We start from the raw sequence: 12,589 nt of genomic DNA on the forward strand, positions 1-12,589 counted from the left end.
TTGGTGCCACAGCGCAGAATACGACATTGTATTTATTATTTTTATTTTACCTAGTCATAGTACAGATATTAGCAATCAAATTATATGGCACCTAAACAGTTAATTTTTGTAAAGTCTAAGTTGCCATTACCAGAGAGATTTCACTGGGGGCGTGTACATATTCCTTTTTCTGATGCTGACCAATCAGAAGCAGGTAGCAACACACAGGGGAAAAAAGAGCACTCCTCCACAATAGCTTAGAGTAGGCTCACTGCAGGTTGACGACATGTGCTGGAGCTTACTGTCTCACACAAAGCATTGGCTAAGCTATTGTATAAGCGTGTTTTACTTTCCTTGATATGTTGCTACCTGCTTATGAATGCTCAGTATTAGAAAAAGAAGTTCATGCCCAGAGTGAAATCTCTCTGGTAATGCGGACTTTAAAATAACTGTTTAGGGACCAAATACTCTGATTGTTAGTATGTCTTGAACAGAGAGTCGGAATTAAAAAAAAAGTTTTATTTTGCTCTGCAGATTCTATCACAATGTGTGTCCAGATTAACATGAACAATTTGGTAAAAGGTTATTTTTAATTCTGTTTCCATTAAAGCTTTCTATTAATAGAATTGCCATTCTTTATTGGCTACATAAATTAACTCTACATTTTAGTTTTATGGCTTCTAGTGTTTTAACATTCATTTAGAAATAATAAAAACAATGACTTTATAAGTAAAAGCAGTATATTTTCCAGGTCAAATGTCAACATACTGAATTTCCTTCATTTCAAATGCTACCAGTTTTGCGTTTGTCCATTACCATTTGAGTTCAGACTGCTAATATTTGTTAGGACAACATTTTCTGAGATTCTTGAAACATTATCAAAGTTGCTGATCTGTGTAGTCAGTGATTTTCTACTTCCGGTGCTGGCTCTTCCTCGTGTTAGATGTTCATCTTGATTATTGTTATCTCTAAGGCAACAGCATGAAAAAGCTGCTTTGAATTCTTCCCTAAATTTACCTAAAGAAATAAAAACAATGTTAAATATTGCTTTATAAAGGGGTCTAAAGATGTTGATTGCACCTATGATGTTAGAAGCTGAAAATTCTGGCAAAAGTAACAGATTTTCTTAATGCTTAATTGAAAAGGGATAGTTCCATGAATAAAATGTACCATCTACACACAGGATTGGTGATAAATTTATTAACACTGTGAATCCATCCACTTGTACTCCCAATAGTTGAGAGCACAGTGATCCCATGGTTCCCATGTGAAAATAACCCTTCATTCACTGCCTACAGTAAAGGTTATCAATAGAGATGATCAAATCTTTTGAAAGTCAAGTTTGCCAAAAAATGAAATTTGCAGAATTATGATTTTTCTACTCTGAGGACCCCAGAAATGAATATACCCCATTTCAAGAAATTTATCACCAGCAGAGCCCTAGTAATGTCAAAATGACTTCACCATTAAAACAGATTATGACATTGTATTAATAAATGTCACTTTTAATAACACAGTTCACTGGCTTTTAAATTAAATTAAATTTAAATCTTAGCATTCGGAATATGAGGTGAGTTTTGGTAAAAAACAACTAATGCTCACTGCTCTAACTGCACATCTTCTCGCTGCCACAACCTTGTTCTCTTCTTTCCCACATTGTGCATTGCATCTCCGGCATCTTTTCTGTAGACCAGGATGTCCTTATGCTACCAAATCTTGAAGACCACTGCACATCATAGGATTGTGGCGCATGCTTTGACATCATGACATCACAACTCACAGTGACCTCCAAAACTTGGAAGCAGCCAGAAGTCCTAGCCTGTAGTGATGGGGCCAGAGATAAAGTGTGCTGTAGAGAAATAAAGAGGACCAGATGATGGTTAAAGAGCAGAAGTGTGGTCTAAGAGGTCAGCAATGACCAGAGTATTGATTTATTTACAGGCTCTGTACCTGTTCCAACTTAAACATAAATTTGGATTATGAGCAAATCTACAAAATCTAGAATCCAGTGTGTAACCCAAGGACTGCCTGCAGATTCCAAAAATTATGATTCAGATGAATCAGTGATAGCTGCAAAGTGCATTTGTTTGGTGTGAGGTTGCATAATTTTACATTAAAATTATTATTAATAGTTCATGTGATGGCTTTTCAATAATAATGTATTGAACTTGGTGTACAAAAAAAATAGCCATACAGTATCTTGTTAGTCAGTAAAAATTTTGGGAAGTATACTGCTTTAAGTAAAAAAAAATGGTTATCCAGTGAAGGTATTGCTGCTATAATACTAATAACAGTTTAAAATGGCAATTTAATTATAATATCATGCTTGTTTTTTGTAATCTGCTTACAAAGAGCACAAAAATGGTTAGAATTATAGAATCCTAGAGTTGGAAGGAACCTCCTGGGCCATCCGGTCCAACCCCCTGCTCAAAAGCAGGATTCGCTAAATCATCCCAGACAGATGTCTGTCCAGCCTCTGTTTGAAGACTTCTATTGAAGGAGAACTCACCACCTCTCGTGGCAGCCTGTTCCACTCATTGATCACTCTAACTGTCAAAAAGTTTTTTCTGATATCTAATCTGTGTCTCCTCCCATTCAGTTTCATCCCATTGCTTCTAGTCTTTCCTTGTGCAAATGAGAATAAAGATGATCCTTCTACAATGTGACAGCCCTTGAGATATTTGTAGACAGCTATTAAGTCTTCTCTCAGTCTTCTCTTCCGCAAGCTAAACATTCCCAAATCCTGCAACCTTTCCTCATAAGACATCATCTGGACCTGGAGACTTGAATTCATTTAGGTTAGCTAAGTGTTTCCTCACTATATTTCTTTTTATAGATATCCTGGATTCTTCTATTCCCTTAATAGGACAGTGAAAAGCAGTTGATGTTACATTTCCTTTCTGAGAGAAAACAGATGCAAAATAGGAATTTAAAAGTCCTGCCTTCTCAACAGCCTTTCTTACCATTTCATCATTTTCATCCTGTAAAAATCTTATAGCATCTTTGACTTTTCTTTTACTTTTGATCCCCAAAATCCTTTATTATTGCTTTTGACGTCTCTTGTAAGCCTCAATTCATTGTCAGCTTTAGTTAATCTGATTTGTGCCCTGCAAGTTCTGCAGACAGCATTATATTCTTCTTTAGATATGCCTCCCTCTTTCCATTTTATAAACATTTCTTTCTTCCTTTTAAGCATGTGCTTAAGTTCTGTGTTCATCCATCCTGGTTTCCTTAAATGCTTCTCTCTTTTTGGAATTGTTATCAATTTTGCTTTGAGAATTTCATTTTTCAAGATTTCCCATCCTTCCTGGACATTTTTGTCCTTAAGGATATCCAGCCATTGGATCCCTCCAATTCTCTCTCTGAATCCCTCAAAATCTGCCTTTCTGAAATCTAACCTTGACGTCTGAGCCTTCACAGGTCTTCCTCGTCTAGTTATCCAAATTTCTAAAATAGCATGGTCGCTACCTCCTAGGATCCCAGCCACTTTTACCTCCTCAACCATTTCCTCCCTGTTTATAAGGATTCGATCCAAGGTAGCAGATCCCCTTATTTTCTCCCCAACCTTTTGGAAGATAAAGTTGTCAGCAAGAGAGGATAAGAATTTCCTTGACCTGTTAGTTTTGCCTGAGAGAGATTCCCAACAAATTTCAGGATAGTTGAAATCTCCCATGACAACTATGTCATATTTTTTGGAGAACTAGGCCATTTGATGCATAAAGAGTTCATCCATATCTTCAGCTTGCACAGGCGGCCTGTAGTAAAAGCATACAATGGTGTCCTTTCCATTGTTCTGTCCTTGTATTCTTACCCAAACAGTTTCCACAGAACTCCCAGTCTCAGAAGCTTCAAGCTCTGTGCAGATATACGTGTTTCTAACATACAATGCAACACCTCCTCCTCGTTTATCAAGTCTGTTTCTAGCAAATAAGTTGTATCCTTCTAGCCTTGCATTCCAATCATGTGTATTGTCCCACCAAGTTTCAGTGATTCCAATGATATCATATTTCTTTTCCTGTGTTAGTAGTTCCAATTCTCCTTGTTTGTTGCCCATGCTTTGTGCATTAGAATAGAAAATTATTAGTTTGCGATTGGTTTCTCTTTCTCCAATATTTGTATTATTTAGATTCTTTTGTCTTTGTTCTTCCTTTCCACTTCTAATAGCAGAGTTCTCAATAGCATTTGTCAGGTGTATGGCTTTTTCTGGCCTTTTGCTTCCCTTCCCACATTGTTCTAGTTTAAGGCTCTCCTCATGAGTGTAGCAAGGCGACTTCCAAATACATGTTTTCCAGTCTTCGTAAGGTGCACCCCATCTCTAGCAAGTAGTCCATCGTATAGTTAATTCACTCCGTGATCCAGAAATCCAAATCTTTGCTGATGGCACCATCGACATAGTGCCATGATCCATGTTGGATCATGGCAGATAAAAACACAAGTAACCTTTTTTTTCTGTGAGCTGTTTGCTCAGGGTTGGTTTTGCCCCTGGTGGCCATTAAGGGTTATTACACAGTGGTGTCTTTTTCCTAGTTTTGCCCCCCGGTGGCCATTAGGGTCATTGCACTTTTGTAGTTTCAGTTTAGTTTGCCCCGGTGGTGGTAAGTGTCATTGCTCATGATAATGAAGCAGGTGTGATTCCTCTGGCTTACTATAAAGGTGTGTCATGTGCTCTCACTGATTGTTGGTCTTTTCCAACCATCCTGGGTGAAGGAAGGAGCTTAGCAGAGTCCAGGACAGCTCAGTCAGTCAGAGTCCTGGAGTGGCAGCTATGGTGTCAGCAAGGAGTTCGTGTAAAGCATGGTGGAGTGGCAGCTATGGTCTCAGTGAAGAATTCTTGCAAAGCTTGGTGGAGTGGCAGCTATGGTGTAGAGCTGCACTCAGTTGCTGGACTCGGTTTCTGGAAGCTGCACTCAGGTGCTGGACTCCGTTGCTGGACAGTGGCACTCAGGTGCTAGACACTGCTGCTGTACAGCTGCACTCAGGTGCTGGACTCTGTTGTTCCAAGGCGGCACTCGGGTGTTGGACGCTGTTGCTCTAAAGCTGCACCCAGGTGTTGGACACGGTGGGAGGAAGATGCACTCAGGTGTTGGACTCTGTTGCCAGGAGCAAGTGCATCAGAGCAAAGCTAAGTGTTTCCCTGTTTGTCACTTTTCCTCATGTTGGTGTTAGTACAGCGGTGGGGCCAGTGCCTGCACCACCCAGCTCCCTAGTAAGGAATAGGTGTAGGGTATGCTAGAGTGACAGGTATCCTGATCGGCGACAGGTGAGGAGCCTGTATAGGGAACGTTAGGAGTGTTAGGGACTCTGACTCAGGGGAGTGCAGGAGGTCTCCACATCCCCCGTTCCCTATCGCAGGGCCCACCGTTGTAAATGTTTCCCTATCCCCTGTGTCTTGTTGTATTAGTTACCGGCCTGCGAGCCGCGTCACACTTGACAATTACACGTGCCGTGTCCTGTTGTATTTGTTACCGGCCTGCTGGCTGTGTCACACAGGACGGGGCACGAGACACATAGCCAGGTGTTCACCTGCAGAATCTTATTTTATTTTAATTATTCTTTCAGGTGACTGTCAACACTTTACTTAAAATATTAATTTAATCAAAAACACTTTTTACTTTTTCATTCTATTGGTTTTAGTACATTTTCAGAAGAAACAAAAAGCCACAAAAAACTTACCACTAAGAAAGTTGTAAATTATTGGATTAGCTGCGCTATTAGCATACACCAGCCAATGAGAAAATGTAAACCAGGCGTAAACTGTTTCCCTGTCATTTGTCTGTGCAAACATTCCAAATACTCTAAAAATTAAACAAAATACAACATACATTACTATAGCAGAAAAAAAGGATAGTCTTAATAATTCATTAAGGAATGGTTGCCTTTCAATTTAAATTCAAGATTTCCCCTGGCTATAGTTTGCTAAAAAGAAACAAACTGTGTTGTACTCTCTGTACCTGGGTCTACTGGCAAATCTGGGCCTCTGTTGGTGGGGTTTGGCATTAGCTGCAGTGCTGACATCACTCTCACAGACCCTGTAGACTTGTGCTATCGACAAGGTGTCACTTCTACAGCCAATGACAGATGGTAGGAACAGCAGTGGAGACAAGCTGGTGGACCCAGGGAATATGAGTACAACACAATTTTTTTATCTACAGCAAATGCAGCCATGGGAGAAATTTATTGAAAAGGAGCAACCTTTTTAAGTATGAGAGCCAAAATATCCATATGCACTTTATGTTTTAAAAACTTTCTATCATAACTAACATTAACTTTTCCAGCTACAGTGGCTACAATAACTCATTTCTAGTATCACACCAAGTGGTCTAGGCTGTTCAACCCACCCATGACTATGTCGGTAATTGACTGGTGGTCCTTCCTTGGAAGACTTTTGGTAGGTACAGTTCAGTGCATACCAAGAACTTCCCACAAGACCTGTCATTTTAGAAATATTTTAACCGAATTGTCTAAATAACAAAATTTAGCGGATTATGCTTGCTTTTTTCCCCTCTTCAAAATAATAACTTCTGGTTGCTTCACTTGCTGCCTAATGTATCCACCCCCTTGCAAATATTATAGCCAAAAGACATCTTTTGTCATGCACTTCACTTGCTAACTAAGAATTGGAGTATGCTTAGGACAGACCCTATTTAGTACTTTTCACAGGTTCTCAAATGGGTTGAAATATCAAGACAAATTTGAATCAACGGTATTTTTTTTTATTTTGGAAAGATGAGCATTGATAAGTTGAGGATAAGTTGAGGACTTCCAATTTCACAGCACAGGGCCATATGCGTCATTGTGTTTCTCTGTGACCACTGTACCCTAGCTGAACTTCCTGTGAACAATGTAAGAGAGCTGCACCAGCTACCACCTTACTAACTTGCTCCAGCCTGGCTGACCCCATCTTCTTTCATGCTGACCTCCAGGTCTGGCTAAAACTAGCAAAACCGTACCTAAGAGTCTTAGCTGCAGGTGCCCTAATTTGACTTCTGAGAGGGGAAAACTGCTGTCTCTGTTGCTGGATACTGCAGAATCCTATTACCTCCTCTTGAGTCTGCTTGTTTTCATATACACCTAAACCAGTTTCAATACTGAGAGAAGTCCTCCTTTTCTGTAGCTAAACTCCAACTCTCCTGAAACCCAGGAGCTAACTCTCATTCCCTATTTATCTGCTCCCAACCCTTGGCTGGCTGTATAGTTCACCCATTTACCCCTGTAACAGGAAAACTTAGCCTTCTGGTGAATAAAACATAAAAAACGACCAATTGCATAAAATAAACATTTAAGGGTCTTCAGAGGAGATGTTCCAAATCTTCTTCACTTTACACACATATTCTAGAGTAGTTTAGCCCAATCTGTGGTTCTACAGTTGTGGCAAAAATACAATATCAATCATGCTCTTAAAGTTGTAGGCTACAATGGTATCATCAATGATGTAGCTTTATAACAGCTGGAGAGACACGGTTTTGGGAACACTGTTTTAGCAAAACAAAAATGGCCATAGTCCGCAATATAGTTAATCATGAAACAATGAAGGTATATTGCTATACTTTAATGGATAGTGCTTAATATGCTATATATGATAAAAAGCGATAATTAAATTTAAAAAAAAGATATGAGGAAATTAGTATTTACAGCTAAAGGGACAAATACCTGTACTCTGATGCCTTATTTTCCAGTATAAAAAGTAATGAACTCAAATTTTAAAGTAGAGAGGAACTAATAAAGACCCACATTTCTTAATTTTGTAAGGAAACAAAATTAAAAACTAATCTTTCTCCACAATAAAATTAACTACTTCATTACCAAAAATACTGTATTTGATACTTTCTTATTTGCATAAAAGAAAGGAATGAAAATAATCACAGCTGTATTGCTGCACTAGAGTGACTGAAATGAATTACCCCTGGGAAAACAGATGGCTTATGCCTCACTTTTGGCTACAATGATTGTGATTTGTAAAAATATCTACAATCTTTTCAAGTCTAACATTTATACAACAGTAAATTATAAAGTTACAATTAAAAATAACTTATACATTTCGAGTATAGATGAGTGAATCAATTTGATCAGACTTACATAGAATGTTTAAGAATCCGCTAAATGTAGTGATTTTGTGATTTGGAGAAGTTCACATAACTTTTAAAATAGGCTGCCTGTCTTCTCCAATTCAGCTATATTATCATATATATACACAGTACAGACCAAAAGTTTGGACACACCTTCTCATTCAAAGAGTTTTCTTTATTTTCATGACTATGAAAATTGTAGATTCACTCTGAAGGCATCAAAACTATGAATTAACACATGTGGAATTATATAATTAACAAAAAAGTGTGAAACAACTGAAAATATTTCTTATATTCTAGGTTCTTCAAAGTAGCCACCTTTTGCTTTGATTACTACTTTGCACACTCTTGGCATTCTCTTGATGAGCTTCAAGAGGTAGTCACTGGAAATGGTCTTCCAACAGTCTTGAAGGAGATCCCAGAGATGCTTAGCACTTGTTGGCCCTTTTGCCTTCACTCTGCGGTCCAGCTCACCCCAAACCATCTCGATTGGGTTCAGGTCTGGTGACTGTGGAGGCCAGGTCATCTGGCGTAGCACCCCATCACTCTCCTTCTTGGTCAAATAGTCCTTACACAGCCTGGAGATGTGTTTGGGGTCATTGTCCTGTTGAAAAATAAATGATGGTCCAACTAAACGCAAACCGGATGGAATAACATGCCGCTGCAAGATGCTGTGGTAGCCATGCTGGTTCAGTATGCCTTCAATTTTGAATAAATCCCCAACAGTGTCACCAGCAAAGCACCCCCACACCATCACACCTCCTCCTCCATGCTTCACGGTGGGAACCAGGCATATAGAATTCATCTGTTCACCTTTTCTGCGAAGCACAAAGACACAGTGGTTGGAACCAAAGATCTCAAATTTGGACTCATCAGACCAAAGCACAGATTTCCACTGGTCTAATGTCCATTCCTTGTGTTCTTTAGCCAATAAACAAGTCTCTTCTGCTTGTTGCCTGTCCTTAGCAGTGGTTTCCTAGCAGCTATTTTACCATGAAGGCCTGCTGCACAAAGTCTTCTCTTAACATTTGTTGTAGAGATGTGTCTGCTGCTAGAACTCTGTGTGGCATTGACCTGGTCTCTAATCTGAGCTGCTGTTAACCTGCGATTTCTGAGGCTGGTGACTTGGATGAACTTATCCTCCGCAGCAGAGGTGACTCTTGGTCTTCCTTTCCTGGGGCGGTCCTTATGTGAGCGAGTTTCTTTGAAGTGCTTGATGGTTTTTGTCACTGCACTTGGGGACACTTTTAAAGTTTCCCAATTTTTCTGACTGACTGACCTTCATTTCTTAAAGTAATGATGGACACTCTTTTTTCTTTACTTAGCTGCTTTTTTCTTGCCATAATACAAATTCTGACAGTCTATTCAGTAGGACTATCAGCTGTGTATTCACCAGACTTCTGCACAACACAACTGATGGTCCCAACCACATTCATAAGGCAAGAAATCCCACTTATTAAACCTGTCAGGGCACACATGTGAAGTGAAAACCATTTCCGGTGACTACCTCTTGAAATTCATCAAGAGAACGCCAAGAGTGTGCAAAGCAGTAATCAAAGCAAAAGGTGGCTACTTTGAAGAACCTAGAATATAAGACATACAGTATTTTCAGTTGTTTTACACTTTTTTGTTAATTATATAATTCCACATGTGTTAATTCATAGTTTTGATGCCTTCAGAGTGAATCTACAATTTTCATAGTCATGAAAATAAAGAAAACTCTTTGAATGAGAACGTGTGTCCAAACTTTTGGTCTGTACTGTATATATATGTATATGTAGATACTGTATATACAGCACTGTCAATTTGGAGAGAATATCATAAACCTGTGGTGAATCTGAACAGTGAGAGGTCATCACAGTTCACATCTTAGCAAAAGACATAGGTAGAGAAAGCTATGAAACACTAAGAAAATCTGTACAAATAGGCTTTGACAGCAGAGCTGTGAAATATATTAGTGTGTGAGCAACAGGAATTTGGTTACCAAACGTTTCCATCAATGTACCTTTAGACATATATGTTATGGTCACCTTGACATTACTAAGGCTGTGCTTATGTTAAAAAGCATAAAAAAGTTGGATACAGTCTAGATTACCTCTGTTATACCCATCTTTTAAGTTAAGACTTCAAAGTACTTTTGAATTGCAGTGCATTGATTCACCAGAAATCACATTTTTGTAAAGATTTAGTTAGGCTGGCAAGTTTGAATTTCAAAGGATTCGCTCATCTCTAAATTTGAGGAATAATAATGCTAATAATAAATTATAACAAAAACAGTACTTCACCTTTTCAGAATATTGAGGATACTTATCGGTAAATAACATATCGAAAATACCAGCAGTACCACCATGAGCATGCGAGCAGTCTTCCTCCTAGCACGAATCTGTTTTATTTCAGCAGCCACACCATTTATTCTAGGTTTGAATGCCTGTTGTCCCTGCCCCTTTGATTGGATTGGACACTGCAATGGTTTCCATTTCCTCTGAACTATAGATGAAGTTCCTGGAATCTGACATGAAAGGAATTACCAGATTTAAGAGTTATTGTCATAATAAAATAGGTAATTGGCTTAAAATGACCCTTCAGCCCAGTAAAATAATTGTCTCTAGATACATAATGCATATACAGCATATAAAGTGCCTTGCTACTGTCATAGCTACTGGACCCAAGGGCTAAGGCTGCCTTCTATGGGACCAAAAAAAGTAGCTGTAGTCACACAAGGTGAATGCAAAAGTCTGAACCATTCCTCCCACATTTCCAATTTCAAAAGATGGACCAGTGCTAATAGTACCAGTGCTGCATTCATGTCAGCTGTCTATGACACTAAAGGGGAAGCAGTAGATGTTGGGGAGGGGACATAGTAGATGTTGGGGAGGTGCAGTTCACAGAGGTTCTCCATGTGACTGCAGAAACTATTTTTGTTTCACAGTAAGCAGCCTCATAACTTTTAACTGGAGGGTTGATTTAACTAGAGCAAACTTTAAAAAAAGATAATTATTCATTCAACACACACAAATCTGTTATAGAAATATATAAAATACAGTTCTTAACATTAACATCGCAACTCAGAAGGAAAATTTGTAGAAATCTGGAATTCACAGGATTGATAGACAAGTAAATGGTATGCAAATGAAGAAAAAATGGAACAATATTTCAAAACATCTTGATATATTCAATATCTGCGCTTCACTGTCAGAAATACATGTAGCTATCCAGGGCACTTAGCTGTTCAAAGTAGATTACTTTATTTATTATTTCTATTTAATTTTGGGTCATTTATTTTCTTTAATGATCTTGCACATGTCACTTTATATTCAATTTTACACAACTATACAAATACAAAAGTATTGACATCCCTGCAATTCTGTCAGATAATACTCAGTTTCTTCCTGAAAGTGATTGCAATCACAAATTCTTTGGTACTATTTTCTTCGTTTAATTTGTCTTAAATGAAAAACACAAAAGAGAATGAAGCAAAAAGCAAAACATTGATCATTTCACACAAAACTCCAAAAATGGGCCAGACAAAAGTATTGGCACCCTCAGCCTAATACTTGGTTGCACAACCTTTAGCTAAAATAACTGCGACCAACCGCTTCCGGTAACCATCAATGAGTTTCTTACAATGCTCTGCTGGAATTTTAGACCATTCTTCTTTGGCAAACTGCTCTAGGTCCCTGATATTTGAAGGGTGCCTTCTCCAAACTGCCATTTTTAGATCTCTCCACAGGTGTTCTATGGGATTCAGATCTGGACTCATTGCTGGCCACCTTAGAAGTCTCCAGTGCTTTCTCTCAAACCATTTTCTAGTGCTTTTTGAAGTGTGTTTTGGGTCATTGTCCTGCTGGAAGACCCATGACCTCTGAGGGAGACCCAGCTTTCTCCCACTGGGCCCTACATTATGCTGCAAAATTTGTTGGTAGTCTTCAGACTTCATATTGCCATGCACACGGTCAAGCAGTCCAGTGCCAGAGGCAGCAAAGCAACCCCAAAACATCAGGGAACCTCCGCCATGTTTGACTGTAGGAACCGTGTTCTTTTCTTTGAATGCCTCTTTTTTCTCCTGTAAACTCTATGTTGATGCCTTTGCCCAAAAAGCTCTACTGACCAGAGACCAGAGAACATTCTTCCAAAATGTTTTAGGCTTTTTCAGGTAAGTTTTGGCAAACTCCAGCCTGGCTTTTTTATGTCTCGGGGTAAGAAGTGGGGTCTTCCTGGGTCTCCTACCATACAGTCCCTTTTCATTCAGACGCCGACAGATAGTACGGGTTGACACTGTTGTACCCTCGGACTGCAGGGCAGCTTGAACTTGTTTGGATCTTAGTCGAGGTTCTTTATCCAACATCCGCACAATCTTGCGTTGAAATCTCTTGTCAATTTTTCTTTTCCGTCCACATCTAGGGAGGTTAGCCACAGTGGCATGGGCTTTAAACTTCTTGATGACACTGCGCACGGTAGACACAGGAACATTCAGGTCTTTGGAGATGGACTTGTAGCCTTGAGATTGCTCATGCTTCCTCACAATTGGGTTTCTCAAGTCCTCA

At 39.1% G+C, this 12,589-nt stretch overlaps 1 protein-coding gene across 1 annotated transcript in view; it reads right to left on the reverse strand.

The window, feature by feature from the left end:
* Positions 1-379: 379 nt before the first annotated feature.
* The window catches only part of HCRTR2 (hypocretin receptor 2), a 193,198-nt gene continuing 180,988 nt past the window's right edge, over positions 380-12,589 (reverse strand). Inside the window, exons 5-7 of the mRNA XM_073589446.1 lie at positions 10,331-10,554; positions 5,653-5,774; positions 380-996 (exon numbers count right to left, since the gene is read on the reverse strand). Of these exons, the coding sequence (XP_073445547.1) occupies positions 770-996; positions 5,653-5,774; positions 10,331-10,554 (573 nt within the window). The 3' untranslated portion in view covers positions 380-769. The remainder of the gene's footprint in view (positions 997-5,652; positions 5,775-10,330; positions 10,555-12,589) is intronic.

Source organism: Dendrobates tinctorius, unplaced genomic scaffold, assembly GCF_039654945.1.
Source record: "Dendrobates tinctorius isolate UK_male_01 unplaced genomic scaffold, ASM3965494v1 ptg000107l, whole genome shotgun sequence".
NCBI lineage: Eukaryota > Metazoa > Chordata > Amphibia > Anura > Dendrobatidae > Dendrobates > Dendrobates tinctorius.